The sequence below is a fragment of the Mytilus californianus genome, unplaced genomic scaffold (genome assembly GCF_021869535.1).
Source record: "Mytilus californianus isolate M0D057914Y unplaced genomic scaffold, xbMytCali1.0.p SCAF_2, whole genome shotgun sequence".
NCBI lineage: Eukaryota > Metazoa > Mollusca > Bivalvia > Mytilida > Mytilidae > Mytilus > Mytilus californianus.
This window is the reverse complement of record NW_026262668.1, coordinates 76,005,144-76,028,339: the sequence shown is the minus strand read 5'-3', so window position 1 is coordinate 76,028,339 and position 23,196 is coordinate 76,005,144. Positions and strand designations below refer to the sequence as shown.

The 23,196-nt window shown below is 33.6% G+C and overlaps 2 protein-coding genes across 2 annotated transcripts in view; one reads left to right on the top strand and one right to left on the bottom strand.

Moving 5' to 3' along the window:
• The window catches only part of LOC127728205 (uncharacterized), a 30,897-nt gene extending 28,638 nt beyond the window's left edge, over positions 1 to 2,259 (bottom strand). Inside the window, exon 1 of the mRNA XM_052235432.1 lies at positions 2,075 to 2,259. The gene's annotated coding sequence lies outside the window, so the exon portion shown is untranslated. The remainder of the gene's footprint in view (positions 1 to 2,074) is intronic.
• A 4,319-nt stretch (positions 2,260 to 6,578) lies between these two features.
• LOC127728199 (uncharacterized) overlaps positions 6,579 to 23,196 on the top strand; it is a 36,265-nt gene continuing 19,647 nt past the window's right edge. The window contains exons 1-5 of the mRNA XM_052235422.1: positions 6,579 to 6,692; positions 8,203 to 8,322; positions 10,578 to 10,876; positions 13,329 to 14,404; positions 18,009 to 18,123. Of these exons, the coding sequence (XP_052091382.1) occupies positions 6,600 to 6,692; positions 8,203 to 8,322; positions 10,578 to 10,876; positions 13,329 to 14,404; positions 18,009 to 18,123 (1,703 nt within the window). The 5' untranslated portion in view covers positions 6,579 to 6,599. The remainder of the gene's footprint in view (positions 6,693 to 8,202; positions 8,323 to 10,577; positions 10,877 to 13,328; positions 14,405 to 18,008; positions 18,124 to 23,196) is intronic.

The following is a 23,196-nucleotide window of genomic DNA, read 5'->3' as shown; positions in this document are numbered from 1 at the left end:
AATACTTGAAATAGCACATATTCTTAAAAATGTATCAAATTTCTTAAATGATGAATGCATAGTATGGGAACCACACCATATATTGGTACTAGTTGAAGCGGAGAGAGATTGTAAAATTATGTAATCACAGGTAAAAATTCCAATTTTTAATGCATTTTTTTATGCATTTGTAATTTATATTGCACGCGTCTTGTATAATGATATGTTGGGACTTGACCTGTTCCTAAAATCATTTAGGAATATTAGATAAGAGCGTAAACTAAATCTTGAGATAAAAAACTATCATCTAGTACCGGAAAAAGAGGAACGGATTACTTCAGATCAAGAAAAGTAGCTGGTTTAATGCCTGCAATGATTGGATATTCCTTCCTAGATGCCTAGTACAAAAATGTATTTAATTATGACCCACTATCATGACTATAAATACACAAGAACATCATTTTCATAAATTGTCTTTAAAAGTTATGTTTATCACAAGGACAAAGTTTCAATAGTGTACAGCAACTTATGTATTGATATGTATGGCAGCTTGCATTTTACAACCTCTCTCGCTTCAGCTTGTTCCAATATCCAGTGTCGCGCCACTAAAGTGGAACTGTCCTTATCTGAGAAGTTACAAGCCTATGAACACTGCTAAGAACTAACAATTGTCAAGGCTATTAACCTTTTAAATCCTCCTATGTAAAAATTGGTTATTCCCTCATTAAAATATGACAAATAGACTTTTCTAAACGAACTTAATAGTCTCAAACTTGGAAACTAATATAACATATATTACATGTATTATAGGATTCCTGAGATTTAACGAATAATGGCATAACGTCAGACATGTCAGATTGACAGATATAACATCAAAGAATAAAGTTTGGCGTCATTTCCCAAATTATTTACAAAATGAAAATAAAAATGAAAAATACTTTGTGGGTGCTATGACCTTCATTCTAAAAACGACATGGTAAATGGGTTAATCATAAAATGTAAATGCATGTTAATTGAGTAATCATGGTGATTGTTAGATTTATCAGTTGGGGGATATTTACCCATATGTCAGGTTGTCCTCCTTCTGAGCCCTTATTCAAACACTTAAACTGGATGACAGTTGAACAGAGAATAAAATATCACAAGTTTGTGATGACATTTAAGTGCATCAAAAATGATGCCCCATCATATCTTACTAGCAAGTTTCATTATGTTTCAGACAGAAATCCATACCCCTTGAGAAATGCTGTTCAAGGAAACCTCATACTCCCTAAATCAAAAATAGAATTTTTCAAGAAATCTTTTATGTATTCTGGACCATTCTTGTGGAACAATTTGCCAATATCGTTACGAAATATTACAAACACATGACAAATGTTAATTCTTTCAAATACAAAATAACAGATCATTTATTGAAATCAACCAGTTGAAAAAATATTGAATATTAATTATTTCTTCATGCTTATTTTTTTATAACATTTTATGCAGTTGTACTGAACATTATCATTATACTTGACTTTCATACTAATGAGTAATGTATGCCATGTATATGTTTTCTTTTTTGTTTCTGCCTTTTTCTATGATGAGGGCCTCAGGGAAGATGTTATATAGCTAACTGTGTTACCCTCTTTAAATAAAGTATAGTTGTTGTTGTTGTTAAATAGTGTCAAAACTCTTCATTTATTTCAATCCTATTAAGCAGTATCTTAATATTTAATATATCAATATGCAATTATGGAATTGAGAATGGAAACAGGGAATGTGTCAAAGAGACAACAACCTGAAAACAGCCCAAGGCCACCAATGGGACTTCAACACAGTGAGAAAATCCCACATCCTGAGGCGGGCTTCAGCATGTTCATCTGGCAATTTATTTTGTTTCATGACAAAGAAATATATCCCCGTTTTGACATTACATTTCTCTCAGGCTTACCATCGGTAAGCAAAATCTAAAAAAAAATACAGCATAGGAATCCAAATATTAATTTGGGTTAGTTTTTCACTAAGTCTATAGTTGATAAAATGTAAAATTTAAACATAAAGCCATTTAAAGAAATGATAAGAGATTCAAATCAACAAATGAACAGTTCAGTACCGCTGTAAACATTACTATGTTTGTCGTCTCTCTTTTGTCTTTCCCATATGGATATTTCAGGTAATTTAGAGATAAAAAGAAATGACGAATAAGAACTCTGTTTATGTTAATTTTCCTAGCAATCGAAGTTCGTCTTTATCTTTATCCAATCACAATGCATTTTTATACGAGAGTATAAAATTTCAGTTTTGTAAATCACACTGATGATGAAGACGATGTCCTTGACCTATACAGTATCAATTCGTCCTATTTTAGTATCTCAAGTAAAGTCGTCCCATCTTAACAAAGGACGACAAACCTTGTAATGTTTAACACATCTATTAAAATTTAACATTGTTTTGAAATTTTGACATTTTTATATTTTGACTGAAAAGTAAAATTAAGTGTGTTTTTTTTTAAATATTCATATTTCAGGTAATAAGTCAACAAAATAATAATGGTAAATTTGAAAAAAAATACGTTCAGTTCGTCGGTTCTATAGTTTGAAATTTCGATAACTATCCTTTAATACAAATTTGAGAATGGCATGTATATAATTTCATTCTTACTGGAATGCAAGTATCTTTTATGTATATTAAAATCTGGTTCTCAACTTGGATTAACAGTTTTAAAAAAACACACATGTATGTGCTTTAATTTGTACCATATGCAATCTATCAGCTGATCTATTGAGTTAAGCCATTTGCAACTGATTTTTGCAGTTTGTTCGCAGTATGTTGCGATGTTGCAATACTGTCCAAGCTAGGGCAGGTTTGGGCTCGCAAACATGCTTAACCCCGCCACAAATATCAAACCAAAAGGCGAATAAAATTTAAAGTCGGTAAAAAATTATCATACAATACAGTAAAACATAGCTATCTAGAGCTTTTAAAACCGACATACTAAAAGTACTTTTATATTTTAAAAAGCATGACTGAGCCAAGGATTTATATAGTAACTATATATATAATATATATTTACTATATAAATCCTTGACTGAGCGTAGCAATTCGATGAAATTTTTATAATATAAAAAGGTCCTACTTTGTTTCATGAAAAAGAATTCCCAATATAGATACATGTACAAGTTTCTTGCCTTAGGGAGGGATAACTAAAAAAACCCACTCTCATTCAAACACAAAATTCTTTGAAACTGACATTATCAAGGTGGTTGATTTCTGGATTGACAACAATTTGTTATGATTGGAGGACGTGTTTTCAACCGTGAAACAATCGACACTCCCATGGGAATCAACCGTGCTCCTCTTCTTGTCGACTTGTTCCTTTATTCTCAGTATGAGTGCTCAGGCAGAATTCATACAGGAGCTTCTTATGAAGAATGAAAAAGAGCTAGCAAATTATCCGTTAGATTCACGTTCCGCTATGTAGATGATTTCCTCTCACGAACTAATTCAAAACTTTGTGACTATGTTGAACGCATCTATCCTATCGAACTTCAAAATAAAGGATACAGCAGATACAGTTAATTCTGCCTCATATCTTGACTTACATCTAGCATTTGACAATGAGGGGCGGTTTAGAACAAAACTTTACAACAAAAGAGATTATTTCAGCTTCAAAATTGTGAACTTTCCATTTGCATTTCCATTTCAGCGCCTGCATATAGAGTATTTATCTTACCTCCTATACATTTCTTAGAATATGATTGGTTAAAAGCAACCACGTGGAGACCGTGTATATTCCATATTGGGTTAGTAGGCCGGGGCTTAATTCAATACACGGATAGTAGTTCGTTACGTCCCTTTATAAAAATGACACGGTGTTGAGGGGAAATCTTAACGGTTTCAACAGACGAAGAAACTGATGATGAACGATTGAAATAAATTCATAAAACACATTTAAAGCTAACAAGTTGTTATTTTTGGCATTTGTTTTTGTATAGACCAATGGAAGTAGGTTCTTAATACTAACGGTATTGCATACTTGATCACTTTGATAGGCCACTAGTCTAAATACCACATGTTAAGATAGTCGGTAAGATAAATTCGTTACATAGTGTGCTAGTGACCTAATACGATATATATGGGGTCAGTAAATTCCATATGGGGTGAGAGCTACATAAACTACATAATGGTAAAATCTTCAAAACTTTCAAAATTATGCTAATTTTTTTTTATAAGTGTATGATGTCACTTTGATGACATTAACACCTGTGAAATTGACATTATTAACATAGAAAGGTCGTTTTATTCATAGTTTTGAGCAAAATAACATATGAGCCAATGCCATACCTAAAAAGATATTTTACCTATATTACCATCTGTGATAAGACATCTTGTAGCAAAATATCCTTTATAGTAAATACCCAAATAGACATTGACAATATCTCAAACCCATTGACAACATATATATTTATTAGCAATGACACACGCCATGACACTACATTTGCATGCAGCTCATTGGCACTCATACCACATCTTCTCATATCTAAGTACTAGAACGAGTTATACTTATGACTTTCCTTTACCGCAGTGACTTTTATAGACGAAAGGGAGATCGATATATGTTTCTGTTCACTTACTACTGAACGATTTTCCTTTTCCCAGACAGATAAAAAAATTTTCGTAAAAGATTATCAACCTTCCAGACCGTTGTGTGACTTGTTAATCAACTACAGGTCACTCATGCAGTAGCCCTAGCTCCTGCTATATTTAAATTAAGGAAAAGGCTATTGAACGTCTAATGATAAAATAGACTACTATAACAGAAAATAAGTCTCGAATCTTCTAGCTGTTTACACGACTACGACAGGTAAAGGGACCATCCGTCAAAAGTTGAACATAGAAAACTCAATTCATTAAACATGTAGTTTGTAAAATAAACCAACACGTGTTCCTTGTTTTTGTTTCCTTACAAACCGAGGCTTTCCCGCAATACTTAATTTGCGAATGAATTTTTCACGCAAAAACATATATACAACAGAAACGAATACGAATTATGTGTGTTTATATAGCAGATTCACAGTGGAGAGTGTATGATCGTGTCCGTCAAATAAAATGATAAGCCGGGTCGGTTTTACGCTTAGCCTATGTGAAGTTTTCAGCATTATGTATCTGTTGGTCAGGAGTCTTTTTGGGCTTTATGATTTATATCAAAATTTGCGGAGAAATTTCTCACGACATCAAATTGGTTATGTCAGTTTGAAAGTATATGCAAAGGAAAACGAACATGTTGTATATCAAAACACGCAAAATCAACAACGGGGGCATACAATTCGAGGCCAATAAAGACAGTTTCTGTTTTTAGCATCAATAAATTCGTACATTGCAGGAATTCGTATAACTTCCGTGACGTTTTGAAGAACGGCGGGAAAAGCAGCAGGACGATCTTGCATTAAGAATACACAAAATTTAGCGCAAGAAAGGGAAATGGGATCTCAGGCATTTAAAAAAACCACGCAGTTATTCGTATTTCTAGCTAAAACAATTAGCACATGCACATCCCTTTTTTTCTTTTGCAATCGACCATGCATCCATACTTAAGCTTCAAGAATGTTTTATCGAAATTGCAAGAAAAAAAATCAACGACAGAATTTTGTATGATATGCATTTGAAACTTGTCTACCGCTTTTTATTACTCGCGAATAATTATATATGATTCCACAAACATTTTATTGTATTCAGCTTCACTTGATGGAATACTTTTAATGCCTTTTAATTATGGAACACTTTACAAAAAATCGGGTAAAAATATCTCTTTTCTTTTGAAAGTTGTGTCACTTTTTCGGAAAAGAATTGAAAAATAAAATTTTGTCTTTTTACATGTTTTAAACATTCAAATTTCACAGCTTAATTTGACTTCTCCAACTGGCCGTTAATTAACCACAGCTTCAACATGTGTGATTTATGACAACATCTCGATGGATGTATAAATATTGACATCTACTGTATGTGCAATGTCTATTATGTAAACTACATATATATATATAAAAAAATGCAGATCAGGAAAGAAATGACCAAAATCGGGCTTTCAAGAATAGGTACAAAAAGAATGATGTTCAGTGTTAAAAAAAATGTTTTTTTATAATAAAAAACTCACGTTACGGTTTTATGGTTTTCCGATTTCTAGGGAATGCTTTTTTTTCAATCGGTACAGTATTTTTTCGGACTTTATTCAACAACAAACTATTTTTTTTTCAATAACATACAGGATTTTTTTTAAAAGCTGCATGAATGCCAATTCTGTTTTTTCCCTTATTTTCAATGAAAACACACAATTTGTTTGAAAAAAACCTCTCACAACCACCACCACCACCACCACAACCCATACTAGCATAAAGTCATTTATACATTTCTAGACAATTATTTAATTTTAATTTCATGGTGCCCCCAGACATCGAGGTTCTGGGTCCGCCACTGAATCAACGAGATGTATTTTCTATTATAGTATATATTGTATTAACAAAAGGGAAGAGACCGTCCGCTTTGGAATGAGTAGGTGCTTGCTATGCGATCTAACAGTAAGGTATGTCAAGAGGGGTTCCGATGGCTCTAATTAGCATACACACAGCAACAATGAGAAGTAAATGGCGCAACCAAGTCTAACAGTAGGGAAAAACCAGGAAAATGCAGTAAGAGAATCGATGAAAACAAATGGAAACATTCAATTTGGTCTGCAGGTTTGTTCTTTGAACACTTTCACTCATATTTTTAGCATGACAACTGTCAATTTCGGTTCTTTGCACATGCTGCAAACTGTCGTATGCTCGTCGGGTCATAAATGCATTTCCTTTTCAAAAGAATTTCATTAAAAAGAAAAGAAAATAAAGACGCCTGTCAAGTTTTATTGAAATTTTATAAATATTTCTTTGGTTGATATGTTTTATTCAGATTATACTGTAAAATCAAGGTATTTATGTATCTGCTTTTATATCTCGATCGTCTGGGTTTCCCGTAAAAACGAATTTGCTTAATTTTACTGGATGGGTATCTATTATGGTCATTGGTCGATATATAAAAATTCGCGTCTTTACAGGAGGTATAGATAAATTCTATCTGATGAAAAATTGAACAAAGGGACCGAATGACAATACAGTTTTTACTTGACCTAATTTATTACGTCATTTGTATTTTAAATTTAAATTACCCCAGCTGGTGCAAGAATGGTAATTATTTTCCTAACATTGTTTATTAATAAACAAGTTGCTTTTAAAAAAAATACTTATTCACTTTAAACAAATTACTTTTTTTTCTTTTCTCAAACTGTCAAAGAAATTCAGACTATTATTGTTTTGATTGACTGCCAACAGTGAGGTCATGCACTTGGGGTCATGGCTGATCAGCTGTTTTCCCATATTTCCTATAGATACCTAATATACAACTCAAACATGTCAAAGAATAATAATGTCTTTAAGAATTCAAGCAAATCACTTTTGTTATTTGTTTTATTAAAAATGAAAATGGCTTGATAGTCTAGAAAACATATGTATATAAAGTTTGCTGAAACAGGAATAAGCTGTACAAGTCACAAATAAGGAAAAATGTTTAATTTGTTGGAATTTTCAATGTGTACATTTGATGTGGGCATTAAAACTATGGTGGAAGGATATTTTGACCATCATACTAAAAAGGAGCATTTGTATTAAATTAAATTGTGAGGGGTCTATTGTACATATTCCTAAAGAAATTTCATGTGGATCAGGACCAAAATTCCATTAAAATTTGTACATAACCAAAAAGTAAATTTTTATTTACAAACATTCAGTGAAAATGGGTAAAATTGGTAAACATGCAAATTGTTCCTGTGTTAGTAATAAAAAAAAACCAGACCTGTTACATAAGACCAACAAGGCCAACGAAAAGCAATTAGTAGATTTTGATCCCACTTTTGGGGTGGAAAATGGGGTTTGAAGCAGGGATTTAATTTTTTATCAATTGACAAACCAAAAAATGTCTTTCAACAAATGGTCAATATATTAAACAAACTTACCCCAAAATTGTTTTATAAAGATATTTTTTTTATCAATAAGGTGGAATACCCCTTCTACCTCCATGACCTCCCACCTTTTAAAGTCCTCCACTGAGAAAATCTAAAAATAAAGTAATCTCATGATGTTGAAAGATTGAGGAAACGTCTTGCTCACATGAAGCAATTTTGCTGAGAAATTATCTTTTTTTATAATTTTATAGGTTCCAGACCATTTTGCAAGTTCAGATTTAATGAAATCAACAGAAGAAAGTCGGTCTTTGAATTTCAATTTCCTTGGACCAAACCAGTCATGTTTTGATGAGGCACACAGAAATGGACAGGTAAACAAGTAATGAAGGAAAATGTGCCTGTCATTACTCAATATTTTTCAAAATTTAATTTCAAGAAAGGCCTTTGAAGACTTATTTCCAAATTTATTGCCTTATAGGAAAAATGATATTCCCAGCAACTTCATAGTCTATTTGATTAAAAAGTATTGTTACTGTGTAACATCATTTAGAAAAGGTTATGCATTGAGACAATACTTTGAACTTGTTGAAAAGTCCCAACCTTATTTAATTGTTATAACATTTGTGTATAAAGCATAATTGAAAAATATATATTAAATTCACATCCCTTTAATACAGTCATGACTTTAATAGCGTATTACTATGTGTTTCTTAATTATACATTGGCTAGAGGTATAGGGGGAGGGTTGAGATCACACAAAACATGTTTAACCCCACCACATTTTTGCACCTGTCCCAAGTCAGGAGCCTCTGGCCTTTGTTAGTCTTGTATGTTTTTTAATTTTAGTTCATTTATATGTTTTGGAGTTTAGTATGATGTCCATTTTCACGAAACTAGTACACAATTTTATTTAGGGGCTAGCTGAGGACCACCTCCGGGTGCGGGATTTTCTCGCTGCGTTGAAGACCCATTGGTGGCCTTCGGCTGTTGTCTGTTCTTTGGTCGGGTTGTTGTCTCTTTGACATATTCCCCATTTCCATTCTCAATTTTATGACAGTTGTAATATGTGAATATAAGTACATGTAAAATAGAGGACATATGGTTACAGGTTGCAGTCTTGTAATTGACTGCTTCATAGGCTTACATACTGAACTGCTGATCTTTAAAGATAAAATGCAGCATAGAATTTTTTATACGACCGCACAATTTTTGCGTTTGTATTTAATGTTATGATGTTGTCAGCGTCGCCGTCATCCAAAGACATTTGGTTTCCAGACAATAACTTGAGTATACGTTTATGGATCTCTATGAAATTGTACCACAAGGTTCCATACTATAAAAAGGTTGGGATTGATTTTGGGGGTTACGGCCCTAACTGTTTAAGAAAAAGTGGCCAAAAACAATACTATTCTAATATTTTGTATAAATTGCTTATTTCTTGACCAATTTCAATAGGGTTTAATTCAAAAGTTTTGAATTCTTTGGGTTCTTTAATATGCGGAATCTAACCATGTAATAAGATTTAGGATTTTGGGCCCCATTTTTAAATTGACCCACATTGTCATTGAGTTCCAAAGGGCCCAAAATTAAACTTTGTTTGATTTCAACAAAAAATGAATTCTTTGGGTTCTTTAATATGCTGAATCATATTGTGTATTTATATTTATGATTTTGGGCCCGGTTTTCAAATTGGTCAACTTAAAAGTCCAAAGGGTCCAAAATTAAACTTTGTTTGATAATAACAAAAATTGAAAATATGGGGTTCTTTGAAATGCTGAATCTAACCGTGTAATTAGATTTTAGATTTTGGGCCCTGTTATTAAATTGGGCCACATTGAGGTATAAAAGGGTCCAAAATTAAACTTTTTGTTTGATTTCATCAAAATTGGAATTCATGGGGTTCTTTGATATGCTGAATTTAACCATGTATTTAGATTTTGGATATTGGATCATAATAGGGAAATGTCCAATTTCAAATTTTTAAGTTCTTGGACCACATTCATTCTGTGTCAGAAACATATGCTATGTCAAACATTTAATCACAATCAAAATTCTGAGCTGTATCAAGCATGAATGTTGTGTCCATACTTGCCCCAACTGTTCAGGGTTTGACCTCTGTGGTCGTATTAAGTTGGACATATGGAGCATTTTATTACATTTGATGTGGAAACTATAGTAAATAGATCAAAACTGTCAGCAGCAATAATGATCACAATCTACAGGAAAATCAATATGATTAAAAATGGTCAATAAACCCTTACAGGAGTTATTGCCACTAAATCACAGTTTTGAAGCTTTTTTTTCATTTTTGCCTAATACATGACTTTATTTGTATCCTGAAATCTATGATCTTTAATTGATGGATAAAAACTCCTGTCAAGCAAAAATTATCAGCAAGACTAAGACAAGATTTCAGCCAGCACAAATTCCCATTCTACACAAAAATTTTATTGCTTCAGTCTTATGCAAATATACCAGGTGAGCAATACATGCTTCATGGAACCTCTAATTAGTTGTGTCTTCATGGTAAAATTCTCCAATAGCACTTATTGTTATTTGCCAATGAATATGTAGAATTAAGTGATAACTCCTGTTAGCAAATGGTTATTATTTTCTTATTTTACAGGTTTCTATAACAGATAACAACAATCCAGGTCCAACTGGTGGCAGGGATGGACCACAACCTGTGGATTTTAGTCTTTTCTGGAGTGATGTAAATGCTAATACCATTAAAAACAACAGACAACATCTTGACTCTGGATTTTTTGAACAGACAAGTTTCAATGAAAGATATTGTATGAACACAAGTGGAGATAAATTTTCTACTTTTGATGATATCGTTTCACAAATTGTTGATGATGAGAATTCGTTATTCACATTTAACCATAGTTTGGACAATGCACAACATACATATGGAATTGAAAGGTAACCTACCTGTATGAAACAAATGACTGAAAATTTAGAAAATCTGAATAGAATTCTTCTTTACCAGTTCAGTCAACTCTCTTTGTCTGAAACTCAGTTGAATTGAAATTCTGCATGAGTCGTAATATTTCTGTTGTCTCGATGTTGAAATACAGTAGTTTATATTATTTATATTTATTCACACAGTTTGTGTCGAATTTCAAAGAGTCAAAATTTGGCTAGACTCGAACAAAGTATTAGTCCTTAGTTCATGATGTCATAATGTTACAGTTGGCTCTGTGTAAAGCATGGAATGCTCAAACAAACCAACTGATTTGTATTTTTATTTTTCCAAAGCCGGACCAGAAAGTTTAAATTATAGTTGGCCGCACGTAGAAATGTTTTACCAAACTCTTTATTCAATAAACTGAAAAAGAAAAAAAAGAGTAAAAAATTTTAAAGTACAGTAATAAAATACATGTAACATTAACAAAGGGATCCATCACAACAACTTTTCACAATTAAAAATTGCTAAATTTTTAACATACAGTATTTAAACAACGACAGTAAGGTGCCTGTAATTCAGTGGTTGTTGTTGGTTCATGTCTGTAATATTTGTTTAGCTAAAATTGAATTGTATAAATTGTTATTCTTCTCGTTTGAATTGTTTCACAATTTTCATGTGGGGGCCTTTTATAACCGTCTAAACTGTATGGGTTCTCATTGTTGAAGGCCTTACTGTAACCTATGATTGCTTTTATTTTCTCTGTTTGAACTCTGGTGGATAGTTGTCTCATTGGCAACCATACCACATCTTATTTTTTTTACAGGAAACGAAAACACTTGTCTCAAAGAAAAATGTACCGGGTAACATGATTTGTATCAATGTCCATTTTAGTACAATGTAAACAATACTGAAACAGACTTGTGCAAATTTGACTTGCCTCCCCTTGATTGATTTCAGGTTTGCACCCTTTGCGTCTTTAACTTGGGTTGACTTTAAATTCTATCACGTTCCCATCGGATTTGATATAATAAGAGTTAACTGTATCTTCATTTCCCATATATGTTTTGAATATGTATGGAGAAGTTGAAAGAAAACTTTTGAAGCTATTCCAAAAGTATTTAAATCAGTTTTGAAGATTATGCCTTGATATGAAAAAACAGTCTTTGAAGAAGAATGAAACTTTGGGCCAGACCCTATAGTTTTCACTTGAAATGTCAATCTTTCTGTGGTCCTTCTGTCTGTCAACAATTTTTTAAAACGCCAGGAATATTTTTATCAGTTATTTAACTAATTTCAGTAATTTTCCTTCTAAATTTTTAATCGCAAAAGTTGCTGGACTTGGTGAGAGCTGTCAGAATAGGACATGTTTGAAATGGGAAATGAAGGGGGTGATATCTGTCATGTTAATGTCTTATGGACATTTGAAGGTTGTTATTTTGTAAAATATTTATTATACTTTTAAATTTTTGAATTAAAGGAGCCAAAAAAGTGGCCTTATCATATCTTCTCCTTTTAAGAAACAGTTTTTGTAAATGCTAAAACTCCAAAAGTATGTGTAGGAGGCCAATGAATATGTTCACAGTTTTAAGCATAATATGTAGATGTACATATTTTTTGTGAAAATTTGCAAATTAAATTTTTGCTTTTGGACAATGTTGGAAGAACTAAGATTTTGTAAAAATATAGCAAATTATGAGAAACATCTTTTTTGATCTAGTATCATGAGTATTTAAATAACAACTGATATTTTGGTATCATATGCTACTCCAAATTGATTCCTAGTGTCAAAATTGATTTCTATGAAAATTCAAGGTGAAATTGCCATAAACACTTTTCTATTTTGTTATTTTTGTCTCACTTTGACGGAGTCAAAAAGCGAGACATAGGTATGCTGTTTCTGGCGACTGGCTGCATCCAATCAAAAAGCGCCTTTAAGATGATCACGTGTAAATGTAGAAAATGTAAATAAACAATTGCCATGTGCTGATCATGCTGATTGTGCAACAAGTCTTTACCCCAAAACATAGGACGATATTTAGTAACAATTCTAAAGTTCTTAATCAACTAATTAAAGTTCCTGGGTATGTTTCTCACTCAAATGTTGGAATGTCAACATACATTTTCGGTTCCTGCTTCACAAAATTTGTAAACACTAGACACAACCATTTTACATCTCCACATTGAAGAGAGTTCAAGTGCGGTCATTGATCAAGAATAATGTAGTCGGAATGGGCATGACTTTTATCAACCGGTAGATGGTGCAGCATTGTAATCACAAATGATGGCTTAATATGCCAAGGGTGGAGAGGAGGGGACTGGATCGTAACCCACGGCAAGGGAAGATGTGCCTCACACAAAAATGTGCAAGCTTGGCCCTAACATGATCAGTTTCTAGTAATTGATAGTAAACTTTAGGATTGTGCATATTCATTTTAGTCATATCAGTTATTATTAATTTGGTTTCAGCTCGCCAACGACACCAAGTAGTGCATGGTCTTCAGGAACTGATGATTTTGGTCCTAAAAGTTCATCAACAAGTTTTAGCTTTTCTGAAGTTTGGGACAGAAGTACAGCTAATGATATACTAAATCTTTCCAATAATCCTAACAATAATATCTTTCCTGTTGAAGATAAATCTTTCATATCAGAAAGTTCAGATGTTCTAGACGGAAGCCAGTCTGCACAATCCAAAGCCTTAGAGAGTTTGATTCAGGATTTACAACGCACAGATCTTTCAGTATTTGACAATTTAAATCAGTTTCCAATTTCAAGTACAAGGGCACAAGCTAGCAGCACACCTATTTATGGCCACACAAATGATACAAGACCAGAAATTCAGCAGAAAGCTAGAAGGTCCTTGGTTTTTGGACAAACAGAGCAGTCTAATGTTGGGCTGCAATCATCTAAACCAGGAATTAATTTAAAGCACATGTCTCAAACATTTTCTCCAAAATGTTCTTTATCTCAGGGTGCTGCAGTATTTCCAACTCGACCACAAGATGTGTTCACTACTACACAGGGATACCCAGCTTCCTTCACAACAAGCAATACAGTCATACAAGACCATGTCTTGTCTGAACCGAATGGATTTCACTCTCGTTTGCAATCTCAAAAGCATCATTCATACAGCTCACCAGTTGTTTCATCATCACAAAATAAATCAAGTTTTCGAGAACCTGACATAGGGTCACCACATTTATTGAGTAATACACAAGAGCTTAGACAGTTGGCAGAGCTTGCTACTAACAGCAACATTTTGTCTCATCCCCCTCCAGAACTTCATCGCCATGACAGACTTGGAAACTCTGATCCATATAAATTACCACTACCTGACAATTACATCCATGACATGCTTTTATCTCCCATTGTTGATCACTCAGTGGATCATGTCAATCAGAGAGATCTCATTTTGACCGATCAGTATGGCAATATTCCTCCCGCAATCCATCCTGCATTTTTGAAATACCACAACCTTGTCATGCCACCTGTTCTCATGCCACAAGGAGCCTTTCCAGCAGCAGATGCCCTAGAGTATGTTGCAGGTATGTTTATGAATAAGAATATAAAAGGAGATATGGGGTAAATTTTGATGGCAAAGCAAACCAACAACATGATCTGAATAGACAGCTAGAGTTAAACATGAGGTTCTGACATGATGAAAGTGTCATATATATGTGAAGATCAAAAACCATCTCTAGTTCACACAAATTGTGAAAGGAGTGGATGCAGTTATGGAATATAGCAACATTCTTCTAAATATAAAATAAGTCATCCTGTCTTATATTTTAGGCATCATTGACTCTCATTGTTTAACTTCCAAATTAAAATTTTAGATTTTTTATAACATGGTGTGTGTAAGGGGGAGTATAAAACTTTTTCCTATAGGTCACTTGACATACAGTTTACAGTAAATGTATTAAAGGTTTAAGTTTAAATTAATTTTTCAGATACAAAGTGACCTTCTATTATATAACTACAATAAAGGTGTGAGGATATATATAGGGGAGTATAACAGTCACCAATAAATAGTTGGTCGCTCTGACCTCTATGTTACACTTTATTGATTTATATTGAGTTTAACATCAAAAGTTACATAGTTCATTTTTATACCAACGCAAAAAAATTTTGTGGTCGTATATTGGTATGACATTGTCATCGTGTTCGTCATCCGTCGTCCAAAGACACATTGGTTTTCGTACAATAACTTTAGTTTAAGTGAATGGATCTCTATGATATTTTACTGTAAGGTTCAATACCACAAAAGGAAGGGTGGGATTGATTTTGGGGGTTATGGTACCAACAGTTAAGGAATAAGGGGCCAAAAATAAGCATTTTTGTAACTTCCAGACAATAACTTGTGTTAGTGTATGGATCTCTCTGACATTGTACCACAAGGTTCCATATCACAAAGGGAATGCTGGGATTGATTTTGGGGGTAATTGCCTTAAAATTTTAGGAATTGGGGACCAAAAAAGGGGCAAAAAACAAGCATTTTTCTAGTTTCATGACAATAACTTGTGTGTAAGTGTATGGATCTTTCTGAAATTGTACTACAAGGTTCCATATCACAAAGGGAAAGCTGGAATTGAGTTTGGGGGTAATTATCGTATATTGGTATGACGTTGGCGTCGTCGTCGTTGTCCGAAGACACATTGGTTTTTGCACTCTAACTTTAGTTTAAGTGAATGGATCTCTATGAAATTTTACCATAAGGTTCAATACCACAAAAGGAAGGTTGGGATTGATTTCGGGGGTTATGGTACCAACAGTTAAGGAAAAAGGGGTAAAAAATAAGCATTTTTGTAACTTCCAGACATAACTTGTGTGTTAGTGTATGGATCTCGTACCACAAGGTTCCATATCACACAGGGAATGCTGGGATTGATTTTGGGGGTAATTGCCTCCAAAAATTAGGAATTAGGGGCCAAAAAACGGGCAAAAAACAAGCATTTTTCTAGTTTCATGACAATAACTTGTGTGTAAGTGTATGGATCTTTCTGAAATTGTTCTACAAGGTTCCATATCACAAAGGGAAAGCTGGAATTGAGTTTGGGGGTAATTGCCCAAAACGTTTAGGAATAAGGGGCCAAAAATAAGCATTTTTCTAGTTTCCAGACAATAACTTGTGTTCAAGTCTATGGATCTCTCTGAAATTGTACTGCAAGGTACCATACCACAAAGGGAAGGCTGGGATTGATTTTGGGGGTAATTGCTTCAAAATTTCAGGAATTAGGGGCAAAAAAAGGGGCAAAAAACAAGCATTTTTCTAGTTTCAGGACAATAACTTGTGTGTAAGTGTATGGATCTTTCTGAAATTGTACTACAAGGTTCCATATCACAAAGGGAAAGCTGGGTTTGATTTTGGGGGTAATTGCCCTAAATTTTTAGGAATTTAGGGCCAAAAAGGGGCCTAAAAACAAGCATTTTTCTAGTTTCCAGACAATAACTTGTGTTCAAGTGTATGGATCGCTCTGAAATTGTACTGCAGGTACCATACCACAAAGGGAAGGCTGGGATTGAGTTTGGGGGTGATGAATCATAAGGGGGTTCAAAAAATTTGGGGGGGGATTTTTTTTTTCTTTAAAATTTTCCATTTTAAATTCGTTATTTCTGATTTATATATAAAAGCAAATAATAATGATATGGTTTGAATAGGTAAATTAAAAATGTTTAAGTTCTTAGACCACATTCATTCTGTGTCAGAAACCAGTGCTGTGTCAAATATTTAATCACAATCCAAATTCAGAGCTGTATCAAGCTTGAATGTTGTGTCCTTACTTGCCCAAACTGTTCAGGGTTCGACCTCTGCGGTCATATCAAGCTGCGCCAAGCGGAGCAATTTATTCTAGTTTCCAGACAATAACTTGTGTTCAAGTGTATGGATCTCTCTGAAATTGTACTGCAAGGTACCATACCACAAAGGGAAGGCTGGGATTGATTTTGGGGGTAATTGCCTCAAGATGTTAGGAATTAGGGACCAAAAAGGGGCAATAAACAAGCATTTTTCTAGTTTCAGGACAATAACTTGTGTGTAAGTGTATGGATCTTTATGAAATTGTACTACAAGGTTCCATATCACAAAGGGAAAGCTGGGTTTGAGTTTGGGGGTAATTGCCCTTAACGTTTAGGAATTTGGGGCCAAAAAGGGGCCAAAAAACAAGCATTTTTCTAGTTTCCAGACAATAACTTGTGTTCAAGTGTATGGATCTCTCTGAAATTGTACTGTAAGGTACCATACCACAAAGGGAAGGATGGGATTGAGTTTTGGGGGTGATGAAACATAAGGGGTTCAAAAAATTGAGGGGGGGATTTTTTTTTCCTTTTTTTCCTTTTTTTTCCCTTTATTTTAATTTTCTAAAATTTTCCATTTTAAGTTGGTTATTTCTGATTTATATATAAAAGCAAATAATAATGATATGGTTTGAATAGGTAAATTAAAAATTTTTAAGATCTTAGACCACATTCATTCTGTGTCAGAAACCTATGCTGTGTCAAATATTTAATCACAATCCAAATTCAGAGCTGTATCAAGCTTGAATGTTGTGTCCATACTTGCCCCAACTGTTCAGGGTTCGACCTCTGCGGTCGTATCAAGCTGCGCCCAGCGGAGCAATTTATTATAACCTTTTTGAAAATTAACTGAACTTTCTGACTAATATGAATTATCATCTAAAGATGTGTAAAAGTGAGACACATATCTACAAATTCATTTTTGGTCAGAGCATGTGGTTTATCTTTGAAAATAAAAAAAAATATACAGAAATAGCCCAGATTTGAGAACAAAATGCATGTTTATACGAACGCAAAAATTAAAAAATTTTTGGTCGTATATTGGTATGACGTTGGCTGTATCAAGCTTGAATGTTGTGTCCATACTTTCCCCAACTGTTCAGGGTTCTACCTCTGCGGTCGTATCAAGCTGTGCCCCAGCGGAGCATTTTATTGTATTTTGCAATTAAAATAATAGGACCAGCAGATTTTCTTCAAGGACCAGCAGGGAGAAAAACGATTTCGAGAACTCTGATTATACTGTTATAAAACAAATTAAATAGTATCAGTTCAGAATTTTCATGGACTTGCAGGGCCATTATTCTGCCTTTCCTAATTCTAACGTAAGCTTTACTCTGTTTATATATTACATTGTAGTGGACCAATTTGGAAGGCTGATACCAGCATATTATAGGCCAGAGATGTATTTAGATTTACAGAATTACATGTATGGTTTTCATCCTTTGCATCCAGGTTTAAGAAATCCTTTGAAGTAAGTCATTTTTATGCCCCACCTAGGGGCATTATGTTTTTCGGTCTGTGTGTCCGTTTGTCTGTCCGTCCGTCCGTCTGTCTGTCTGTCCGTCCGTCCAAAAACTTGAAGCAGGACAGACGGACGGTCAAGGTAGTTTTTGATGAAGTTGAAGTCCAATCAACTTGAAACTTAGTACACATGTTCCCTATGATATGATCTTTCTAATTTTAGTGCTAAATTAGAGTTTTTACCCCAATTTCACTGTCCACTGAACATAGAATATGATACATCATACTGCAAGTGATGCATCTGTGTACAATGGACACATTCTTGTTGACAATAAGAAAATGGTGTCTACCATATAGTATAAAGACATGATTTTATTGTTATATAAAAGTAAGAAAATGTGGTATGATTGCCAATGAGACATTCTCCACAAGAGACCAAATGACACAGAAATTAACAACGAGGTCACCATACGGCCTTCAACAATGAGCAAAGCCCATACAGCATAGTCAGCCATAAAAGGCCATGAAGTGACAAATGTAAAACAATTCAAATGAGAAAACTAACGGTCTGATTTATGTACAAAATAATGAACGAAAAACAAATATGGTATACAGTAACAAACGACAACCACTGAATTACAGGCTCCTGACTTGGGACAGGCACATACAGAATGTGGCAGGGTTAAACATGTTAGCTGGCGCCCAACCCTCCCCGTAACCTGGGATAGTGGTGTAACAGTACAACATATGAACAAACTATAAAAATCAGTTGAAAAGGGCTTAACTCATCAGATAGATACAAAGCACAAAAACAAGTAACAAAAACACAGGAGTGTTATTTTTATGTCATTAAGTGGCCTGAGCATAAAAGTGTTATCCATAAAAAATGAAAAGAACACTTTATAAACTTTATGCGTCTGCAGTGCTTTAGTTGATTTACCTTCATCAGGAACTATCAAAGCCAAATATTTGAAAGCCAAGGATTTATATATATATATACCGAAACACCTGAAGAGCTATAGGACTATTAAAAGGGACTTAAAAAAAGCAAAAATAAAAATAAGTAGATGTTGAATAATTGCCAATGAGACAACTTTCAATCAGAGACCAAATGACAGAAGTTATCAACTGTATGGCCTTCAACAATGAGCAAAATCCATACCGCATAGAAAGCTATAAAATTCTTCAAAAGGACATGTAAAACAATTCAAAGGAGAAAATTAACGGCCTGATTTATGTAGAAACAATAAATGAAAAACAAAAATGATATACATCAACAAACGTCAACCACTGAATTACAGGCTCCTGACTTGAGTCAGGCACATACAGAATGTGGCGGGGTTAAACATGTTTGCTTGCGCAAAACCCTCCCCCTAACCTGGGACAGTGGTGTAACAGTACAACATAAGAACAAACTATAAAAATCAGTAAAAAGGGCTAAGCAAATCCATATAAGTTCAACTTTCCCTGGGGGAGTTGGAACCTCAGTTTTTATGCCCCCGCCCTAACGGAGGGGGCATTAAGTTTTACCTTTGTCCGTCTGTACGTCCATCCGTAAATCCCAAAAATGGTTTCCGTTCTCTAACTTTTTTAGTTTACCCCAACCAAATGTTATGAAACTTATACACAATGCTTATCACCACAAAATACAGATCAAGTTTGAATTTTGGTGGTGTCACTTTAACTGTTCTAGAGTTATGCTCCTTTACAAATGGAAAAAATTGCTGAATTTTGCATATCGTTCTCTAACTTAAGTTAGCCTCAACCAAATGTTATGAAACTTATACACTATGCTTATTACCACAAAATACAGATCAAGTTTGAATTTTGGTGGCATCACTTTAACCGTTCTAGAGTTATGCCCCTTTACAAATGGAAAAATTGCTGAATTTTCATATCCGTTCTTTAACTTAACCTTAGTACTGCCAGCTATAGAGAGATTATCAGTTCACTGCAGTGCCATGATCCTAATTAGCCTTTGCATCTCACTATGCCAAGTTGTTTTAGAGAAATTTATCAGTGTTACACCATGTAATTGTTTTATCAATTTTCTATGATTTTTTAACATTTTAGAAAGTAACATTTCAATGAGTTTGTTTTGCAAAATTGAATGCACAATTTCACAGTATAGAATAAGTGACAGTGGATTATGAAATTATTAAGATATAGCAAATGAAAGTCGAAAAATTATGTTTTTACTTATTTGATTATTAAAAATATTTGTAAATCTCATTTAATTAGCAAAAAAAAGACAAATAATATATTTTATTATTTCATGACGAACTGCTTCATGTCAACCCGGTTGACATTGTCCTATAATTTAAACCACGAGTGTGAATTTTCCTTGAAAATCGTTATTTTACTTTTCAATATTGTTGCCCTTGCTCCGACTCAAAAAAGTCTAGTATGTATCCGTTTGGTTCTTCAACTAATTTTTTTATGAAATCTTAGTTAATAATTATAAACGTAAGCAATCTTTTATCTCCAACATCAAAGTTTAACTTCTTTTCAGAATCAAAAACGAGACCACGTGTATCCAGGTGTCTACGTATCCTAAAACAGCGCTATATGTTCTAGGTTATCCTCATCAAAACATAAATTCTTCGTCCGAATCATCTTGTAGATATATTTATCTTTCAAAATCACGATTTTCATGGTCTACTTCCTATAATTAATCAACTACTCTGTTATTGGACTTAATATGATGAAAACTGCCTTTGCTATACAAAAGTGTCAACTCGGCTAATATGGATTTTTTCTGTATTGGCCGAGTTCTGATCCGGCCAATACAGGATTTCGGAACGTCTCTAGTTTTTAGATCGAAAGTCATGATAAACACAAACTTAATGTAAACTGTAGTTTGGAAGACGCTGTTTTATTTACTCACCATAAACATGCTGAAACGTTCAGTGTGGCAAATATTTCAGGTCACATTCATTCAAAAAAGCATTTTATAACTGAGTAGACAATTGAATTATTTCAGGTTTGGTCAACGAGTCTGTAGATTATCACAAAGCTCATTTCTTGTCGACCTCATAACTATTTAAAACAGTTTATCAGTTTAATGGGTGCATTTCAATTTACTGTTTACTTTCGCTTCTCATGTTTTTGTATCATATATTTTTCATCCCGAACCTCTATGGATTGTTGAAGGATGACCTGTAATCTATTGATCAAGTCTTTGTTCTTTGGTCATGGTCTATGGATAGTTGTCTCATTGGCAATCATATTCAACTCCTAGTTTTATTTAGTCCTTTTGTTTCTGAATCTCTCATGCAATGGCAGTACCTTTCCAATTACTATTTATGTATTGCATCTAAATATGTATTGTAACACTTTATAGTGACTGAAAAGGGTTAACAAATCATCAAAAAATGTAGAAGACTCTTCCAAACATCATTTGACATTGCAGAGCTTATAAAAGGAAACTTAGATTTAGATAGTTCAATTTCAATGTAAAACATGTTAAAATCTTGTGAAAGGAAATAAAACACAAAAAAAAGGTAAACACTGTATGTACATAGTAAGTTAATTAATAAAGTATAGTAAGTTAATTAATAAAGATATCATTACGTGATTATTAAGTCTCCCAAACGAAGTTTGGGAAGACTTATTGTTTTTGCTCAGTTATTATTATTAGAATCATGTGCAAAACAGTGTAGGCGAGACCATTGATTGGCGCGCTAAAATATCCCATTGACTGGGTCAGATTAGGTGAACGTTCGTCTGTAACACCCACAACTCACGACGTATTTATTATAGACATTTAAACTGTGAGGTCACCAAAGGGTCTCAACGCCTAAATAAAATAATTCGAAAAACTAATCAAGAATAACCTTTGTGTTTTGATTTATATTGAATACTTAAACGTTCTTTACTTGTGTTTTCGTTATGTTTTGATAATCAATTTTTATGATATCGCACGTTCTTTCAGCAAAAAAAAAGGATTTAAATGGCTTTAAAAGTTACAATGCATGTGTTGATTATTATCTTTTTTTTTTCGGACGTCAAAGCGATTTAACAATTGCGGTTGTCCAATTATGTCATCTTTTAACTTTTATCTGGTCAAAATTTTATTTTAGAACGAATGCATGATCAACTTTAAAAAGTGTGCGTACACAAAACATATAGACAAAATATACTTCTGTCCTGTACTTTTTCGTACTTGCAAGTTATTACACTGAACTGCGGCCAAGCTTAGCGAAAGGTCGTGCAACATAATCATTGAAACAAACTTTATTAGATTAACTAGTTAAGGAACGATCGTTCTCATTGGTCAATTCAAACCTTCGACCTCACACCTGCGAAAATAGAACATGCGTACTATAAAGTTGAATGGACTGATCAGTATTCACGTAGCCGGTCAAGGTCGTTAAAAACTTCCATCGTCGTATTCACGTACATGATTGTGTTCTTGATTATCCCATGGCAATTTTAGCTTTAAATTTTTTATACATGTGCATGTAAAATTTAAACTTTAATCTTAACAGTCACGTCGGAATATTTAATTCAACTGTCTCCTCTCAATTGGTTCTGGATTAAGGGAGCTGCCATTTTATTTTGATTGGGGGTGGGGGACTTGGATGAAACATTTTGTCCTGCATTTTTTTTTTAGTTGTTATCGCTGTCCTGTCTTTCTATTTTTCAGTCTGTTAGGTCCTGACTATATTTATTAGTTTATCTTGATTTTTTTACATAAATCGTCATCCTGCCTTTTTTTTGTCAAGTTGCTCACCCTGCCTTATCTTTTATTCAATGGACTTGATGGAATTAATGTTGTACTTGAAATGAAACTGTACTTAACTACAAAAATAACCAAAATACATACTAAAGATATTGCTCGATTTATACAGTAAATGGGTTTGTGTTATAAACTGTCATGTTCATTATTCATATTCTTTCATAAGTTTTAGGATAGTGTGATTTTTTTTCTGATTCAGTTTACTTGATTTTGAAAAAAAAATCCCGAAATTCTAAGTAAATTCAGAACATGTAACCAGCCATGCTTTGTTTAGAGAAAAATGGAGATGGCAAACCATGGCACAGTGGAAGGAAATGTACTTTATAAACTCCAGCAAAATAC